This window comes from Cetorhinus maximus, chromosome 5 (genome assembly GCF_964194155.1).
Source record: "Cetorhinus maximus chromosome 5, sCetMax3.hap1.1, whole genome shotgun sequence".
NCBI classification, from domain to species: Eukaryota; Metazoa; Chordata; class Chondrichthyes; order Lamniformes; family Cetorhinidae; genus Cetorhinus; species Cetorhinus maximus.
This window is the reverse complement of record NC_135883.1, coordinates 8,013,570-8,031,649: the sequence shown is the minus strand read 5'-3', so window position 1 is coordinate 8,031,649 and position 18,080 is coordinate 8,013,570. Positions and strand designations below refer to the sequence as shown.

The following is an 18,080-nucleotide window of genomic DNA, read 5'->3' as shown; positions in this document are numbered from 1 at the left end:
TCATTTAAAGTTTGGACTTTAGCTCGGTTTACACCAGAGTACATCATGGTGGTGTAAAAGTGTCATACAATATAGTCAACCAAATAAATAACACAATACCTTGCAGTTGTTAAGAACCTTGTAGTACCCTTCTAACAGTCATGTGATCAGTATACCTCCAATTACGTATCCCAAAATGCTTGTAATTGGTACTCAATAACATCACCCTTTGCCACTGCATTAGAATACAGGGAAACTCTACATTGGCACCAAAAATGCCCGCATTCAATTAATTAAAATTATACATAAGCATTTAAAAAGCAGTTGGAATGAGGGAATTGAAATATATTAACGGAGCGTCTTTTCAGAGGGAACTTTTGATCTATTTGAACCCCTTTGGTGATGTCAGTGCCTTGTAACCCCTGATTGCCTATGACTTGACACGTAAGCACAGGAAAGGTGAAGACTGCCAACTTGTCATGAGATTATCTGAAAACAGGCGCAAGTTTCAAATTGTCATTTTCATCCTTTATCCTACGTTAACTGCATTCTTAACAGGGCTAGGGTCTCTGCTGCTCTCCCAATGAAGGCCCAGTTTTATTCACAATGACAACTCACCTCCTTCTTCCATTTTGCAAGCCACTCATCCCTCTTCCTTTTGCTGATATAATAGGGGTCGCCAGCCTGGAAAGTTATTCGCTGCATAGGTCTCGGACGCAGGCTACTCTCCCATCCTGACTGGCCACGGCGTCGTCCCCTTGTTCCCTGTTCAAAAGGATGGATATTGTTGACAATATTGGAAAACATCAACCTATAACTCACCTCTTATTCATTTCTAACGTCAATGCTAAATCAACAGTTACTGAGTGTGAATAGGCAGCTGTAGGTGCTACCAGAGCTAGGTTCCTGCTGGATGGAGGCCAAACTTGATGGAGGTGAAAATTCATATCACATTTTACAGCGGTTCAAGAACACTTTACGAAGATTTACAAAGAATATTGGGCTACTCTGAAAAGGGCTAGCCAGCCACCTTTGGCTTGGATATTTCATTAAAACTGAAGGGTTTTAGATTTTCCTGTACAGTGGCAGACAAATATAAAGTTAAAATCTCTTCCAAATTGAAGAAGAATCACATCTGAGCTCAGGTGTGGAGGATTTTGCTTTTTGATTTAAGGAACAGAGGTAGGTGGCAGGAGTAAGATTTCACTTGGCCAATTAAACGCATGAAATTATTAAGTTTAATGTTCATTCTTCCTGGTTATACGGTGCACAATCTGATCCAACCACAAATTGGCTTTTGAAAAAAAAACCTAGTTAAAGACAGCATGCGGCTTATCAACCAAGTGCCAGCCTTCTTTCACTCGACGCCTCAATACTTAGGCCGAGATTTTCCGGTCTTGCTGTGGCTGACCCGCTGCGGGAGGTTTGGCGGCCCAGCCAACAGTCCATTGACTTTCGGGTGGGACCAGACGATCCTGGTAGCGGGCGTACCCGGAAAATTCCGCCCTCAGTTTGAAAGCTAGACTTATATTTACGTGGTTACGGAGTAGCAACTCAGCGACTGGTGATAATTGGCATCCGTATGAAGAAAAATTGCTCATTTTGCACCTAATTTTTTTTTTCCAGTGACGTGATTTAAACATAACTTGAAACTCTGGCTCTACGTATAACTGACATGCACTACTTTTGATGAAATGTGATGGTTTCACACAGAAGCTGCACATGAATAGATTGTTGCAAGAATGATCGTGTATTTTATATCCCTGATTAACAAAAATGATTGAACTATGTCCAGATTTAAAAAAAAAAGTTTGTTCTGACACATGCCCTGACACAATGTGAAAATTACAGAACTTAATTTAGAAAAAAAAGTGTGTGCGGGCATTACAGGTGCTTGAAAAAAACACAGGAGGAGCTCAAGACAATGTTCCAAACCTTTGAGGTTTAAAAGTTTATGATATGAATCAAGAGATTGTATTGCTTCACTTGACTGCAGTTCTCGCAAGCTGTTATTTTGTAGATAGTGAGATGTTTTGTTGCAAAAAGGACCGTTGGTCCACTCTCCTCTACTCTGCCTGGAATCGTCCGTTGCGATAGGTTTAAGGTGAGGGGCAGGAGGTTTAGAGGGGATATGAGGAAGAATTTTTTCACCCAGAGGGTAGTGGGAATATGGAACTCACTGCCTGAAAGAGTAGTGGAGGCACAAACCCTCATAACATTTAAGAAGTATTTGGATGTGCCATGGCATCCAAGGCTATGGACCTAGTGTTGGAAAATGGGATTACAACAGTTAGGTACTTGTTTGACCGGCACAGACTCGATGGGCCGAAGGGCCTTTTTCTGTGCTGTAGACCTCTATGGCTCTACGATATCACACCATTTGATAGAAAGGAAGTAACGTAAACATTCTGATGAAAAACCTGTCGTGCTATAGCATCATGCACTAGGAAACAACACTGCAAGGATACTCACTACCTTGTGCATATATATATATATATGTGTTTATGGGCGGGATTTTCCACACCCACCTGCCGCCAGATTGGTCCGGTCCGGTCCCGCCACAAGTCAATGGACTTCTGGCTGGGGCGCCGCCTCGCCCGGGGGGGGAGTCCCACCCACAATGGGGCCGGAAAATCCCGGCCTATGTTATATATAAGATGAAAGAAGGGGTATTACCTCTACTTTTACTGACTCCTGTGTTGATGTGGTGTTTTCCTCAGATCCTAAAGAAGTGAAAAAACATTCATGACTCTTCAGAACTATATCACCAAATATATTAGACTTAAGCACAAGACAATAAAGCTGGGATCTTATCATGGGCTGTTTGGCTTTACTTATAAACATTTTTGAAATGTCATGTGGGGGACGAACAGCAGGCATTTTCCAAAGTTTTGAGATCGATCAAGAAATCTTAAATTCCTATTTTGACGTAACCACATTATTTTCCTATGGAGAAATATGAGTGACTTGCATAATTGAGGACACACATTTTCCTTAATATGCCTTGTATCTACGATACCATCTTACTACTTATATATGGGAATAAGGCTGGGGAGGTGCATTCCCAACCATTTCAAAAAAATATTTTTCTCCTCCCCTCCTTTTTGATAATTTCACCTGACAAGTCAGTATTCGTCGCTCCAAGACTTTCAAGTGGCTGCCTGTGTACTGGGATTGGTAGACGTGGAAATCGGCTTTTTCAGCTGAAGTGAAGTAGTAGAATGGTGTGTTCACAATTACATCGCTTTCCCACAGTCCCGATGTCAAGGCAACCCAACTATCCTAAATGAACAAGCACAAATCTAGGGCTGCTTTAAATGGAGGGGAATGGGTTCTTTCCTGCCAGCTGGAGCCAACAAGAGACCCACGTCGCCTCTTGTCGGGGTGACTGGCCGCGTTAAGTGCTAATCAGGCACTTAGCTGGGCAGCGCAGGGGCTTTCCCGGGATCAGTTTTTATGACTCGGTAGCAGCACCAGGGAGGCGGGTGGCTGTTACTGGTGACAACACAAGGCTCTCCCTTCCCCACCCTGCCTCCCCACCTCCATCTGCCCGGAGGCAAACACGTCAGGATTTGCTTTTCGGGCTTCCCACATGATGCACCCCTCACCGTCCGCTACTGGGATGAATACTAGCAGCGGCAGGATGAGGCCCTTTAGTGGCTATTAATTGTCCACTTAGGGCCTCAATTGGTGCTGGGGTGGGAACGCTGTCCACGGGCTTCCCTTTCATCGACTTAATAGCGGCATTGGCGGGAAGGGTCCGGGGTCCCCACTCGCCATTCTTCAGCCCGATTAAATGCCCCCCTGCCACCACCAAACTTGCCACAGGGGAGGGCATTAAATACCACCCCTAGAGACATTTAGCAGAGGAATATGAAACATTAGGACAATTTCTGTTTAGCAACCCTCTTAAAGGATGCTGTCATCATGGAGTAGCATTTGGGAAAAACTTCTTTTCTCTTTTTACAAAAATGTATTGCATTGATAATGTAAAAATACACCGCAACATTGTAAGGGTAAACAGCTCTACTGGCACCATTTCTTCCACAAACATTAAAAAGCTCACTGAGCACTTTTTTCATGAAAATGGTGCGGGATTGTGGAATACGTTGCTAAATAAAGGAACTGAAATGCCAAGTATAACTGGGTTCTAAACAGAGATGAGGATCACGTGTAAAAGAAATACTCGGGCTTATAAAACACCTTTAATGTCCTAAGGACATGCCCAAAACCAAGGAATTACTTTTGAGGTCTTATTACTGTGGCCATGTTGCCAGCCGATTTGCAAAAGGCAGGAGTTACAAGCAACAGTTAACGTGCTTTTTGATGGTGTTAGTCAAGGGAAGAACATTGGTCAGTCTTTGGCAGAAATCCATTTTCCTTTGACCAGTGCTGTGGCGTACTTTGCATTCATCAGAGCTCACGGATGAGACTGTGGTTCAGTGTCTCACCTGAAGGATGGCAGCTCTAAGAATGCAGCGCTACTCTCTTAGTACTGCACGATATTACCAGCCTAGGTTATGTGCTATAAGCCTGGAATGGGACTTGAAGCCATTGCCTTCTGACTCAACAATAAGGAAGCTACCGCTTAGCCAAAACTGACACTGGGCATGTAGGTGACACTCAACAACCGAAAAGGGTTGTGCTTCTAGCCTCAGTTACCCTTTGCTGTTCTTAAAACATCTTAAGACAGTGCCTGTAAGTGAATAAAATCTCAGAATTCTCATAAACTTGAAGATTCAAATGAACTAAAAGCTATGCAAATTATATCAACGGCTCTTGACTTCCTTAATTTAAAATGGATCAGTGGCGGACCAGTGGGGAAGTTAATTGCCTCTAGTGGTGCTGAGTCGGAAAGTCCCTGGTCCTTGCTGAATTAGCTGACCCCACTCATGTGGTAATGAGGATGATGTAATTGACCTCAGAGAAATCTAACAGGGGAGGGTTCCTGCTCTAGTTCACCATTCACTAATTGCTGGAAAGTGTAGATATTAGGTATGACCAGCATCAAACTCCTTTTGGGATTCCTCCCAACTGCCTACTGACACTCAATATTTAGGTTCACACATAAAGAGTGGTCACTTGAGGGACGCATTGTAGAGCTGCTAGTGCCAATGAAAAGGCCTCCCAGCATGAGTTATTGCATTGAGGGGAAGAAGGAAGCGAAGAGAGATGGAAAATATAAATGGCAGCATTTAGGGCCAGAAGAGGCCCAGACAGCATATTTTATATAATTGTTTTTACAGGTTTCGTTGCGGGTCAGGAAGAGCATTTCGGCTCCTCCAGGTCCCACAAAGAAACCTTAAACCTTCCCTCACTGCTCGCTTTTCCATGTTTCTGCCTTGCAGTTAAAATTAAACTCCGACTGTCAGAGCAGTAATGTTTACAGCCACATATTGGAGGTGCAAATGTATGTTCTGGCCCAGCCTTGTTCAGTTTTCAACCTGTGTGTGTCCACATTATGACAGTGGGAGACACTACAGAAGGGAACATTCTAAGTGAATCATATCTGCTAATACACAGAGCGGTTGTGAAAGAAGTACACGTAAATAGAGTACAACTGTTGGGAATTTGGTGAAAGTGGGAATTCTCTGTTAAGTATTGATGTTGAGCTGTATATGTTGAGCTGAAAATTTAGTTTAAAATTTGAATTTAAATTACAACTTGGAAAACTCATTTCTTTTGTAGAGAGTCCTGGAATATGTGGAGACCTTGCAATTATACTCCTGCCTTATCTATTATTCTATGATGCCCCTCAAATCAGGCTTCCAGTTCAGAAAAGCACGACTATCTCACTGATCTGTGGAACTGTGTTTGCAACTTGCTTTCTTCCCTCCTTAACAGGTTTAATCTGTCAGCTGCCAACAATACCATTCACCGTTTTGTCCTCCTTGAATGTCTCTCCTCCACAGTTCACCTCCATGGCACTACTACCTCATGGCTCTACTCTCATCTGTTAGTGCAAAGAGATAATAATAAGGTTGATTCTGCAATCCACACTCTCGCCTAATAATGTTCCATGCTCCAAATAAAGACTCAAGTATACCCTTTAAATTTTCTCCAAAACTTTCTTCCCATGGCCCCATGGTCACATGTGCTTTATTTCATAATTTATATGCTAGCCCATGATAATGTTAGCCAAAAACATGATATATACATCTACATGTATACGAATGATTCTCTGCAAAATCTCTTTGCCTGCTCTATCAACTCCCAAGCCATCACCACTGTTTCCCATTGTTTGTTTCACATTAAGAGCTGGATGAGATGTAACGTCTGCCACCTAAATAGTGGTAAAATTGATCCTCCTCTTTGGCTCCCACCAACAACTATGCACCTCTAGTCTTGATTCCAACAACCTCACCAGCTGCCCAGTGGTGCGAAACCTTAAAAGTTAACCCCATGGTCAGCTTCCTGCACCACATCCAATCCATAGGCAAGAAGGCTTTCATTCATTACTGAAATATCACTTGGTTCTATTTCTACATCCCTCCTCTGCTTTATTAAATCATGGCTCAATTTCCACAGGGCTGTTGCATTAATAAAACTGAGAGGTTTCTTTATTGTCTAAGAACCTCAGAATTGACATATATTGACCTAAGTTGCTGTATGTGATTTTTTTTTCCCTTAACGTTTATAGAATACCAGAATGCAGTAAAATAATTAAAGGGACAGCACAGCAACCAGTTCAATGTTGTATAATTGAAAGTATCATTGCTGCGGAGAAAGTACTTTCAGTCGGCATGGAAAATTCACCAGGTTTCTGGTACACAAAGCGGTGTTGTGTACTGGAAAATTCACCCTCCATTTCCTGCTCTGTACTTTGTAATACTGATCGAGTTCTACCTATTGCTTGGATTGCATCCAAGAGAAACACAGCAGCACAGCTGTAAGTACAGTGCAAACAAGGGACTATATGTACATGGTCTTTGGACTTTAGTAGCTCTCTGAGCTCTCATTGATTTTATCTAAAATTACACTCTAAACTTCTAAAAGTGACAGTATATATTTTTTAAAGTTCTGATATAATGTATTTTTAAAAAATTTATCAATGCAGAACCACTGCTAAAAACTACCTGTGATATTTTTGTTTATTTTGTGAAAATGGCAAAATATAGATTTCAAATGAACACTGGTGAATTCTGAAATTCCTTCCGAAAAATGGATACCTGATTTTCCACTTTTGCTTGCACACTTTGAAGTGTAACATAGGGCGCTTTCATATCCAACTTACAGTCTAAGAACATAAGGAAATAGAAATAAGATAAGGCCTCCCATTCATCCAAGTCAACCTGCCTCTTTCAGGACCTGCCAAAATCATTTTTATCTCTCTCCTGAATTGGCATCAAGCCCAGATCTCTCCATCGCCTGATGAATTATGAATATGCTGTTTTCCCTCTCAGTGGTAGAACTGAGTCGGCATATACCGTACTGAATGGGTTTTTTTCCCCACAAGTTAACAACTGTTAAGTTGTTCTCCTGCACAACAACAGTACCCTGCTTTGCTGCTCGCTTCATCGAATTCTCCTTGACTACCTGCTCCTTCAGAAGGCCTCTCTGTGCAATAAGATCGTGTAACTTGCAGAAGATTAGTATATTCTTTGGCGCCATGGTAGACGTAGGCTGTGGTATATTCCCTGATTTGGCCCAGAAAGCTGAAGCATGGGTTGAACAGACAGAGATAACATGCTGCGTAAATATCCTGTTGGTCACATGTAACTCATGATATAACTGTCCACTTCTTATAGTTATGATCCAGGTATGATATATTTACCCACAATATCCAAAGATAATTACAGATGAGGAAAGCCGCTTATCCCATCTCAGACAAAAAAACCCCTACATTGGCCCACTGCAGCATCCACTACAACGCCTAATTATTTCTTAAATAATTCCAAGGTTTTTGCCTCCACCGGTTTGTCTTGATCCCCTGATATTTTATTGGGCAAAGGCACCGATCCCTGCTCTATTCTGAGTCCCCTGTACTGGCTGTAGATACAATCCCTGGTTTGTCCTTATTCCTGGAATGTTTGCTGGAAAAAGGTCAAGTTGCCTGACTGTCCATTCCAGGTGTTGATCGCTTTTTCTGTGAAGAACCTGGCCCATCTTAATCCAACTGGAGCTGCAACTCTCTTCCATGTCTTTGTAACATCCAGACCTGATTATTCCAAAGAGCTCCTGGCTGGCCTGCCATTTCCCACTCTTTGGCGGCTCATCTAAACCAAGACCCGTTCATTCACCATTACTCTCATTTCTGACATACATTAGCTCCTGGTTCCCAACACATCCAATTTAAAATTTTTATTCCTGTGGCTAAAGCCCTTCATGGCCTTGCTCCTCCCTATCTCACCTCCAGCCGTACAATGTCTCCACCCCTGAACATTTTGATTCCTCTGACTTGCTCTGCCATGAATCATCCCTTGCCTTTGCCTCAACATTGGCAGCTGCGTATGCCATATACTCTGGGAATCCTTCCCTAAAACTCTCTGCCATTCCACTTATCCATCCTCTTTTTAAAACCATCTTTGGAATCCATCTTTTTATCAAACATTTGGTCAGCTGATCCTGATGTCCCTTTCTCTGGCTTACTCTTTGTTTTTCCTTTATGCTTCTGTGATGCATTTTGGGGAAATTCCTTCTACGTTAAAGGCACAATTTAAATCTATGATGTTATTGTTATTCTAGTAAATTTATCTTGAAACTGTGTCCCTTTGTACCATTTTTGTACCTTAATTTAATGTATTGTTCTGGATTTAGATTTTCTGTACCTTGACTATTTGAATCAGAAGGCAAATGGATAATGTTCAGCAGACGCATCAAAATTAATGTATAACAACTGCTGCAAGGGAAATAAGTTTTAATTTCTGAATTTCCATTATATTGTGCAGATGGTCATGGTCCATCTGAAAATTCACGCAATGGATTTCCTTTTAGCACCTGAAAACTTTGACATCCAGTGCAGGGGATCTGGATGGGGATGGGTGCCATCAATAATATCCACAATTCGTGGAATACAGGCACACAGAAAAAGCAGTCCTTTCACGCTGCTGCTTGGTTTATGTGAGAAAACAGGAATAAGTCAGCTCTGACAGACAACACATCTGTCAGTTCTATTGTATGCACCAGTGCACTGTTTGACTTGACATACAGCCCTTGTGCTAGCTTGGAATGATCTGAAGGCATTAAAGTTCAGTGCTGTGTTTACCTTTACAGACACTGGTAGAACTGTCCTTGTGGTTAATCTTGTCTGCAGATGAGGCTTAAGGATATGACATAATTTTATCACTGCTTCCCTGGTGAACTGGCAACTGCAAAGATTGATTTCCTCAGGCATTCCCAGGTCTCTGTTCCCAAATATGCAGACAACGCTATATTTGGTAAGGCCACGTGCAGGCAGTTCACCTCTGGTGTTAGGAAGCTGCCTCTCATCCCTCCTCGGATCCTCACATTTCACCTCTACTTAGAGAGGCAGAAACCCATATTCTAAAAGTTGACTTACAGCAATTCCAAAACTGCATATGTCAGAAATCCAGACGTTGTAAAGATAGGCAAAAAAAAAATACAGCAGACTAATGCGCAAAGCAAAACTGCAGAAATGTAAATTTTGGGATGAAAAGCTCCCAGCACATTCAAAAGAAGTCATCTCCTGAAGACCAGAATGGGCCTCCCCTTCATCACCCATTTTGTACAGGTTACTTCAACACACAGAGAATTCCAGGGAAGAAAAACAGCAAATCTTGCCACGGGGTACTTTATTCACATTTGCATTAGTTCCAGGCACTTTAATTAAGCTGTAGCACATTTTATGCAAGAACGTTTTAGGATTGAAGCAAAGTCCTGAGAGGAAAAAGAGGCTCAGGGTAAATCAGGTAGGGATTGTGTTGCAAAGATCTCTGCCTGATTTTTTTTTTTTTTGCCTATGCTTACACATTCCACACTAGTGAGAACTAGCTCGGCAATCAGAAAATTGGCCCTGGTCCCTCTGGATAAATGCCAAGTAACTAATTTTCTTGAAGGAGTGGAGGGATTTTACTTTCTAAATACCTGATTTGCTGAAGCGATGAGGAGAGATCAGACTAACTGGATCAGTTGTGTACAGTGACTATCAGAAAATCGGGCGGGTCAGAGCACACACAATGTAAATGTCATTTCTGTTGACTGAAGTGGAAGGAGGATCAGGTGGCTTATTTTGCAGCTATGCACGCTGACCTGCCCCTATTTTTCTCCAATGTCACTGTGTCTCCCGCCAATGCAAGATGGCCGCCTAAGGTGGTCGCTGATACCTGTCTGTGCATGTGCACTCGTTCACTCATACACGGAAAGCCAATGACATCGTTGGCCGGATTCACAGTGCCAGCAAACCCCGTCTTTTTTTTTTAAAAAAAACTTCTACGGAGATTTTCAAGTCCAAAAAACGATAATTGCATTCAGATGTTAAAGAACCTGAATTTATAGATCCCGCTTTTAATAAATCTGAGTGTTATATTAGGTTATTTACCATTTGGTAATGTATGAACTTCCCAGATAACCTAGCGTTAAGGCAACACAACAGTACTTGCAGAACATGAGGATTATATCTTCAGTGTCTGAAGGCTTTCAAATTGATCTGTACACGTTTTTGAATTGTTTCATACGAAAGTACATTGATGCTTTAATATTTAGAAAGTGATGGAATTACATAGAGATTAGCTACTTTACCAGATGGATGATCACTATTGCTTTAATTTAAAAATACACTACATTCATGAATTTTTCATTACAAATAAAAAATCTTAGGCCATGAGTATCTAAGGAACTGAAAAGTATAATTGATATGAATTCTGATCTCCGTCGCTCACAATGAAATCGCGGAGTAATACAGTACAACTACGCATGCACTGGCTTGGCAGCAAACGCAGCCCTCTGATAATCTTGGTGCTAAGGGGATCCAATGCACTTGGATGCAGACCCAGGAAAAGCTCTCCTGCTGTGTGCTGTCTTCATGTATTCCACACTCCAAAACTAGCAGCTGATGTGCTGGACTGGAGTGCCACAAACCTCAAAATCTGCACACTTCTTAAGGTTGCTCATGGGTCTTTACAGGTCAATTATGAATTGCAAATTGCGCTCAGTATTTGCCTCTGCCGTCCTTGTCTTGTTTTTAATCTCAGTCTCTATTTTATATCATTAATAAAACATTTGTTATGAATATATTCAGGTAATATTCAAGGAATTCCCAAACTAGGAAGTATCATAAGTGTTGATCTAATAGTTTTGAAAATTGATTGTAAATTACTTCACAAATTGTTTGTTACCAAGTTTCATTCTGGCTGAGAGAGGCCTCACTAACCTTGATGGTGCAGTGGGTAGGACAAGAGTTAAGGCTGAGTCACTATCTCAGCAATGCATTAAAATGATGGCCCTGATCCAAAACCATTCTTAAATTTCAGAATTATTCATATAGAGAATGCTCAATGTTAAGGCCACTTATCGGGGTGGGCGGTTTGGCATGGTAGTCGGTGGTAGTTGAGGATAGTCGGGGGTCATGAGGGTGGTTGGGATGTAGTCAGCCGGGCAGCTGGGTGGTCCAGAGATTGGGGGTAGTTGGGTGGTCAAGGGGTTGGGAGTAGTCAGGAGGTGGGGGGAATTGGGTGGTCAGGCGGTGGTGGGGGGTTTAAACGGAGGTTAGAGAAGTAGACAGGGGATGGGGATAGTTGGGTGTCAGGGGATGAGTAGTCGGGGGTTTGAGAGGTAGTCAGGAGTAGGGGGTAATCGGGTGGCCGGGGTGGGTAGTTGGGTGGTCGGGTTGGGCTAGTCAGGGGGTGGGGGAGCAGTCAGGGTGGTCAGGAGTGGGTAGTCAGATAGTTGGAGGGATAGATAGTTGGGTGATCAGGAGGTGAAGAAAAGTTGTGTGGTTGGGGGGGTGGGGTGGTAGTTGGTGAGTTAGGGGGTAGTCGGGGGTTGGGGGGCGGTAGTCAGGGGGTCAGTACATGAGGGGTTAGTTAGGAAGTTGGGGGGAGTGCGGTTGGGTTTAGTTGGGTGGTCAGGGTGGATGGTTAGGAGTGTCCAATGGGAAGTTGGGGGATTAGTAGTATAGGTATCCAGGAACTAGAATTTTTCTGCTAAGTGAGTCGAAACATTCTGAAGACTCTGACTTTAACTCCGAGTTCTGAAGGGTTCCAGATGCAGGGTAATTGCCCTACGGCAGTTGGAACTTCCCAGGCACTTCCATGTAGACAGTGCGTGAGGACCTCCAAGGGGTTCCCCAGCGCATCTTTCGGGGTACCTCCAGGATACGACTATCCAGAGACTGGAAGCTCTGGGCCATTGTGTCCCATTAATTCTTTACAGTTTCCTCAAATTATGTCAGTTGACCTGTCCATGAAGTCAGCAGGAGCCCTGTATCACAATACTAATGAGGCAGGAGGGGGTGTTCCCAGCCTTCTGCCTCATTTGGCATTTAATGAAGGTGTTGAATGCTCCCGCAGAAGGGTAGCTGAATAAATCTGCCAAGATACCCATGGACCAGAGCATATGCAAGGGGCCAAGGGACCAGAGCATATGCAAGGGTCCAAGGGCAGCAGCAGCCAAAAGTTCGCAATGCCTACTACCAGGAAGATGGCTTCAGGTCTCTCTAGCTTACTGCTAAGCTCCTGTTTACTGCCTGTTTTCCAGCGAATGGTTCAGCAAAGGTTAATCGTGAGCCAGAGGGACATCTGGCTACACAAATGGTCAGGCCATCTTTTGGATAAGATGGTAAACTATAAGATCCAGACTCCTCAATGCCTGTCCACCATCTACAAGGCGCAAGTCAGGAGTGTGATGGTATACACTCCACCAGCTCCAACCAATGACATCATCCAAGAAAAAGCAGCCCGTTTTTTCGGCACCCCATCCACCATCTTAAACGTTCACTCCAATGCACAGTGGCAGCAGTGCGTGTACCATCTACAAGATGCACTGCAGCAACTCACCAAGGATCCTTCGACAACACCTTGCAAACCTGTGACCTCTATCATCTAGAAGGACAAGGGCAGCAGATGAATGGGAACATCAGGACCTGCGAGTTCCCCTCCAAGCCACGCATCATCCTGACTTGGAATTGTATCGCCTTTCCTTCACTGTCACTGGTTCAAAACCCTGGAGCTCCCTCCCTAACAGCACTGTGGATGTGCCTAAACCGCATGAACTGCAGTTGTTCAGGAAGGCGGCTCACTGCCACCTTCTCAAGGACAATGAGGGATTGGCAATAAATGTTGTCCTTGCTAGTGATGTTCACATCCCAAACAGATAAAAGAAGGCATCTCAGGCGGAGTTATAACTGTTTCAAAGTGGCACAAAGGAAAACCCATACCAAAGGGAGTCTTAGTGACATTTACATTGTTCCCTTTAACTGTGCTCTTTTTAAGTTTAATGACGTATTAGCAACATAAGCTCAGCTAGCTCATTCTAGTTCCCTCTAAATGGCCTAGTTCATGATTATAGATACCGTCTCAAAACAATTACAAGCATTAACCTCAGTCCAAAAACAAATTCTGTTGTTTAATTGATCGGCTGTTCCTCAAGGATGACATCTATTCAGGGTTGCATGTTTCTACCATGGGTCTTCATGTGACTGAACAGGCAGGTTCTCGACCCACAGGGCTGTATCTTCTGGTCGGCGAACCATGGCGGGGCCCACTCGCTGATGCGTAAGATGACACGAGGTGGCGTCGGGCGTGCGTCCTAATGTCACCCCGCGTCATTCAGACTTTCAGTTCGGCGGGCGTGCACCTGAGTCGACTACGCGCCCGCCGACCTGTCAGCGGCCTATTAAGGCCATTAACAAAATAGCTGAAGCCATTAATGGACCTGCCCGTCGGACCTTAAGGTCAGGAGCCCTGGCAGGCCTCAGAAAAAGGATGAGGTTTCATCAGGGTTTAAAAATCACTCAATATTTTAAAATAAAAGTTATGGACCTGTCCCAACTCATGCGACAGTGTCACATGAGGGGACACAGCAGGGAAATTTTTTTCTCAGCTTTATTTAAAGTTTAAAATGTGAGCCGATCTCTCTGAGGCAGCACTTAGCCTCAGGGAGATCTGTGCGCTATTTCGCATGCATGCGTGAAAGAGCGCACTCCCGGCTGAGAGAATCCCCCCCTCCCCTGGCTGCACAGGGAGCTTCCTGGTGGACGTCGTGCTGGGTGGGCCTTAATTGGCCCACCCATGTAAAACGGGGGTGCGCCCCCAACCAGGGGCGCCGATCGGAAGCCCGGCCGCCTTCGCCCGCTCCCGCACTTCCCCCACAATGGGGGGGGGGGGGGGGGGGTGAAATGTTGCCCCCAGAGTTTTGGGCACTTGGGGAAGGACGTCCCATGAGGTAGTGCGATCCATGGTGCAGGGTTTCCTTCCTTTTCTTTCCTCCTCTGCTAGCTCTGCCTCATCATTTAGATGTTTGGACTCAAAGGGTGATGCTACTTGATGGACAAGTTGTCGCCATTTTGTACGATTGGTAGCAAGCTCCTCCCAATCATTAATGTCAATGCTGCCACGTTTCAAGGAGACCTTCAGAGTGTCTTTGAAGCATTTTCTTTGTTCTCTGCTGGGACACTGGCCAATTGAGAGTTGAGACAATAGAACCTGGCCTTTTTTGAAGCCACCAGGCCATCTATAGACCAAAGTCAAATGGACAAAATCCTCTTTGCTTACAGGATGGTGTCTCTCTTCTTAAGGATAACAATGCAATCCTTCAATGCTGGAAAGAACATTTCCAACGACTCCACAACCCTGAATCCCAGCTGGCAGCACTCTCCAGGCTATTCCCCAGTACCCTGTGGTGGGATCCACCGCTGATGGGACAGCGGCAACACGCAATCAAACGGATGAAAAACAACAAAGCCTGTGGCTCCGATGGTATTCCAGCTAAGGTCTTCAAAGCTGGTGGACGTTTACTCACATCAAGGCCCCATGCACTCATCCTACAGAGGAAATAGAATTCCACCCCCCCCACCCCCCACCCACACCCCACTCCCACCCCCCTCCCTGCCAAAACCGACTTCAGCAATGCAACAATTGTAATCATTTTCAAGAAATGAGATAAATCATGCTGTGGAAGCTTTCAAGGTAGTTGTCTCTTGTCTGTAGCATGGAAATCCTGACACGCATTCTCCTGAATCGTCTACTTCCTGTGTCTGAGGAAATCCTCCCAGAGACACAATGTGGCTTCAGACCTTCCAGAGGAACCTTTGACATATATGTTGCCTGGCAGATCCAAGAAAAATGTTGATAACGCCACCATCATTGCACTCATTGACCTGACCAAAGCATTTGATGCAATAAATTACGAGGCTCTGTGGATTGTGCTTCAGGGGTTTAGATGTACAAGAAACTTCATTATAATTCTGAAACTGCTGGTTTGATGTGACTGTAACTGGCTTGACTGCGAGATCTGAAACAGTCCCCTTCAAACTCCGGCAAGGCTGTGTGATAATCCCCATGTTATTTACAATCTACCCAACAGTGGCTATTCACCTCATCATACAAACACACAAACAAGGAGCAGGAGAAGGCCATTCAGTCCCTCAAGCCTGCTCCACCATTTAATAAGATCATGGCTGATCTGATAGTAACTGAAGAAAGCTACATCCCACCTACCCCCCCCGATAACCTTCACATACCAATAATCTATCCACCTCTGCCTTAAAAATATTCAAAGACTCCGCTTCCACTGCCTTTTCAGAAAGAGAGTTCCAAAGACTCATGATCCTCTGAGTGAAAAAAATGTTGCCTCATCTCTGTTTTAAATGGGCGACCCCTTATTTTTAAACAGTGACCCCTAGTTCTAGATTCTCCCACAAGAGGAAACATCCTCTCCACATCCACCCTGTCAAGATCCCCTCAGGATCTTATATGTTTCAAACAAGTCGCCTCTTACTCTTCTAATCTCCAGCACATACAAGCCAAGCCTGTCCAAACTTTCTTCATAAAACAACCCATCCATTCCAGGTATTAGTCTGGTAAACGTTCTCTGAACTGCTTCCAATACACTTACATCCTTCCCTAAATAAAGTGACCAATATTGTACACAGTACTCCAAACGCGGTCTCACCAGTGCCCTGTACAACTGAAGCATAACCTCACTACTTTTGTATTCAATTCCCCTCGCAATAAATGATAACATTCTATTAGCTTTCCTAATTACTTGCTGTACTTGCATACTAGCCTTTTGCGATTCGTGCACTAGGATACCCAGATCCCTCTGCACCTCAGAGCTCTTCTATCTCTCACCATTTAGCTAATATGCCTCTCTTTTATTCTCCCTGCCAAAATGGACAATTTCGTATTTCCCATATTATACTCTATTTTCCAGATCTTTGCCCACTCACTTAACATATCTATATCTTTTTGTAGCCTCCTTATGTTCTCTTCATAACATACTTTCCGACCTATCTTTGTGTCACCAGCAAATTTGGCAACCATCCCTTCAGTCCCTTCACCCAATATAATATAAATTGTAAACAGCTGAGGTCCCAGCACTGATCCCTGTGGCACACCACTCGTTATATCTTGCTATCTGAAAAGCACCCATTTATGTCAACTCTCTGCTTCCTGTTAGCCAACCAATCTTCTATCAATGCTAATGTTACCCCCTAATACCATGAGCTTTTATTTTACGCAATAACCTTTAATGTGGCACTTTATCAAATGCCTTCTGGAAATCTTAGTATAGTACATCCACTGGTTCCCCTTTATCCACAGTACATGTACTTCCTTAAAAAGCTTCAATAAGTTGGTTAAACACCATTTACCTTTCACAAAACCATGTTGACTCTGCCTGATGACCATGAGCTTATCCAAGTACCCTGCTATAACTTCTATAATAATGGCTTCTAACATTTTCCCTACATCAGATGTTAATCTAACTGGCCTGTAGTTTTCCACTTTCTGTCTCCCTTCCTTTTTGAATAGTGGAGTTACATTTGCTATCTTCCAATCTAATGGGACCTTCCCCGAATCTAGGGAGCTTTGAAAAATTAAAACCAATGCATCAGCTATCTCGCTAGATGCTTCTTTTAAGACCCTAGGATGAAGTCCAGCAGGACCCAGGCTCTTGTCAGCCCGCAACTCCAACAATTTACTCAGTACCACTTCTCTGGTGACTATAATTTCCCTGACTTCCTTCTCCACTTCCATTTCCTGTTTGCTTCTGGGATATTATTTGAATCCTCTATAGTGGAAACTGACGCAAAATACCTGTTCAATTCATCTGCCATCTCCTTTTTGTCCAATATCAATTCTCCAGACTCACTTTCTATAGGACCAATGCTCACTATGTTAACTCTTTTCTTTTTAAAATATTTATAAAAACGCTGTCTGTTTTTATATTTCTGGCTAGCTTTCTCTCATACTTGAATTTTCCCTCCTTATTAGTCTTTTACTTGTTCTTTGCTGTTCCTAATATTCTTTCCAAGCTTCTGACCTGCCACCTGTCTTTGTGCATTGAGATGCTTTTTCTTTGAGTTTGATACTATCTTTAACCTTTCTAGTTAACCACGGATGGTGTGTCCGTCCCTTGGACTCTTTCTTACTCGTTGGAATGTATTTATTCCGCGCATTTTGAAATATCCCCTTAAATATTAGTCACTGCATCTCTATTGACCTATCCCTTAATCTAATTTACCCATTCACTTTAGCCAGCTCAGCTTTCATGCCCTCATAACTTCCCTTATTTAAATTTAAAAACTTAGTCTCAGACCCACTCTCTCCCTCAAACTGAATGTAAAATTCAATCATATTATGGATTGCTGCTACCTCGGGGCACCTTCACTATGGGTAAAATCTTTAGCTTGGTGGGCAGGCGCCTGACCTGACTGAGCATAAAATTATGCGCGCTGACGTTGGGTGAGCGTCCTGACATCATCGCGCGATATTTCGGTCGGCGGGCGCGCCCTGGAATTGGCAGCGTGCCCGCTGAAAAGTCCAAGGCCTATTAAGGCCATTAAAAAGTTAATTAAAATAAATATTTTCGCTGCCTGCCCAACCTTAATGTTGGCGGGCAAGCGAAAAGGCCAAGCGACCTTTGCACTTGTTTGGAAAACTCATCCATGGGCGGGATGAGGTTTCCAAAAGCAAATAAAAGCT

General features: G+C 43.6%; 1 protein-coding gene across 9 annotated transcripts in view; it reads right to left on the bottom strand.

Annotated features, from left to right (window-relative positions):
* Nucleotides 1–18,080, bottom strand: part of dnmt3aa (DNA (cytosine-5-)-methyltransferase 3 alpha a) — a 586,890-nt gene that overhangs the window by 277,211 nt on the left and 291,599 nt on the right. For all 9 annotated transcript variants that reach the window (XM_078541484.1, XM_078541483.1, XM_078541485.1 and 6 more), the window contains 2 exons: nt 2,656–2,702; nt 598–744 (listed from right to left, as the gene is read on the bottom strand). In XM_078541484.1, coding sequence (XP_078397610.1) covers nt 598–744; nt 2,656–2,702 — 194 coding nt within the window. The remainder of the gene's footprint in view (nt 1–597; nt 745–2,655; nt 2,703–18,080) is intronic.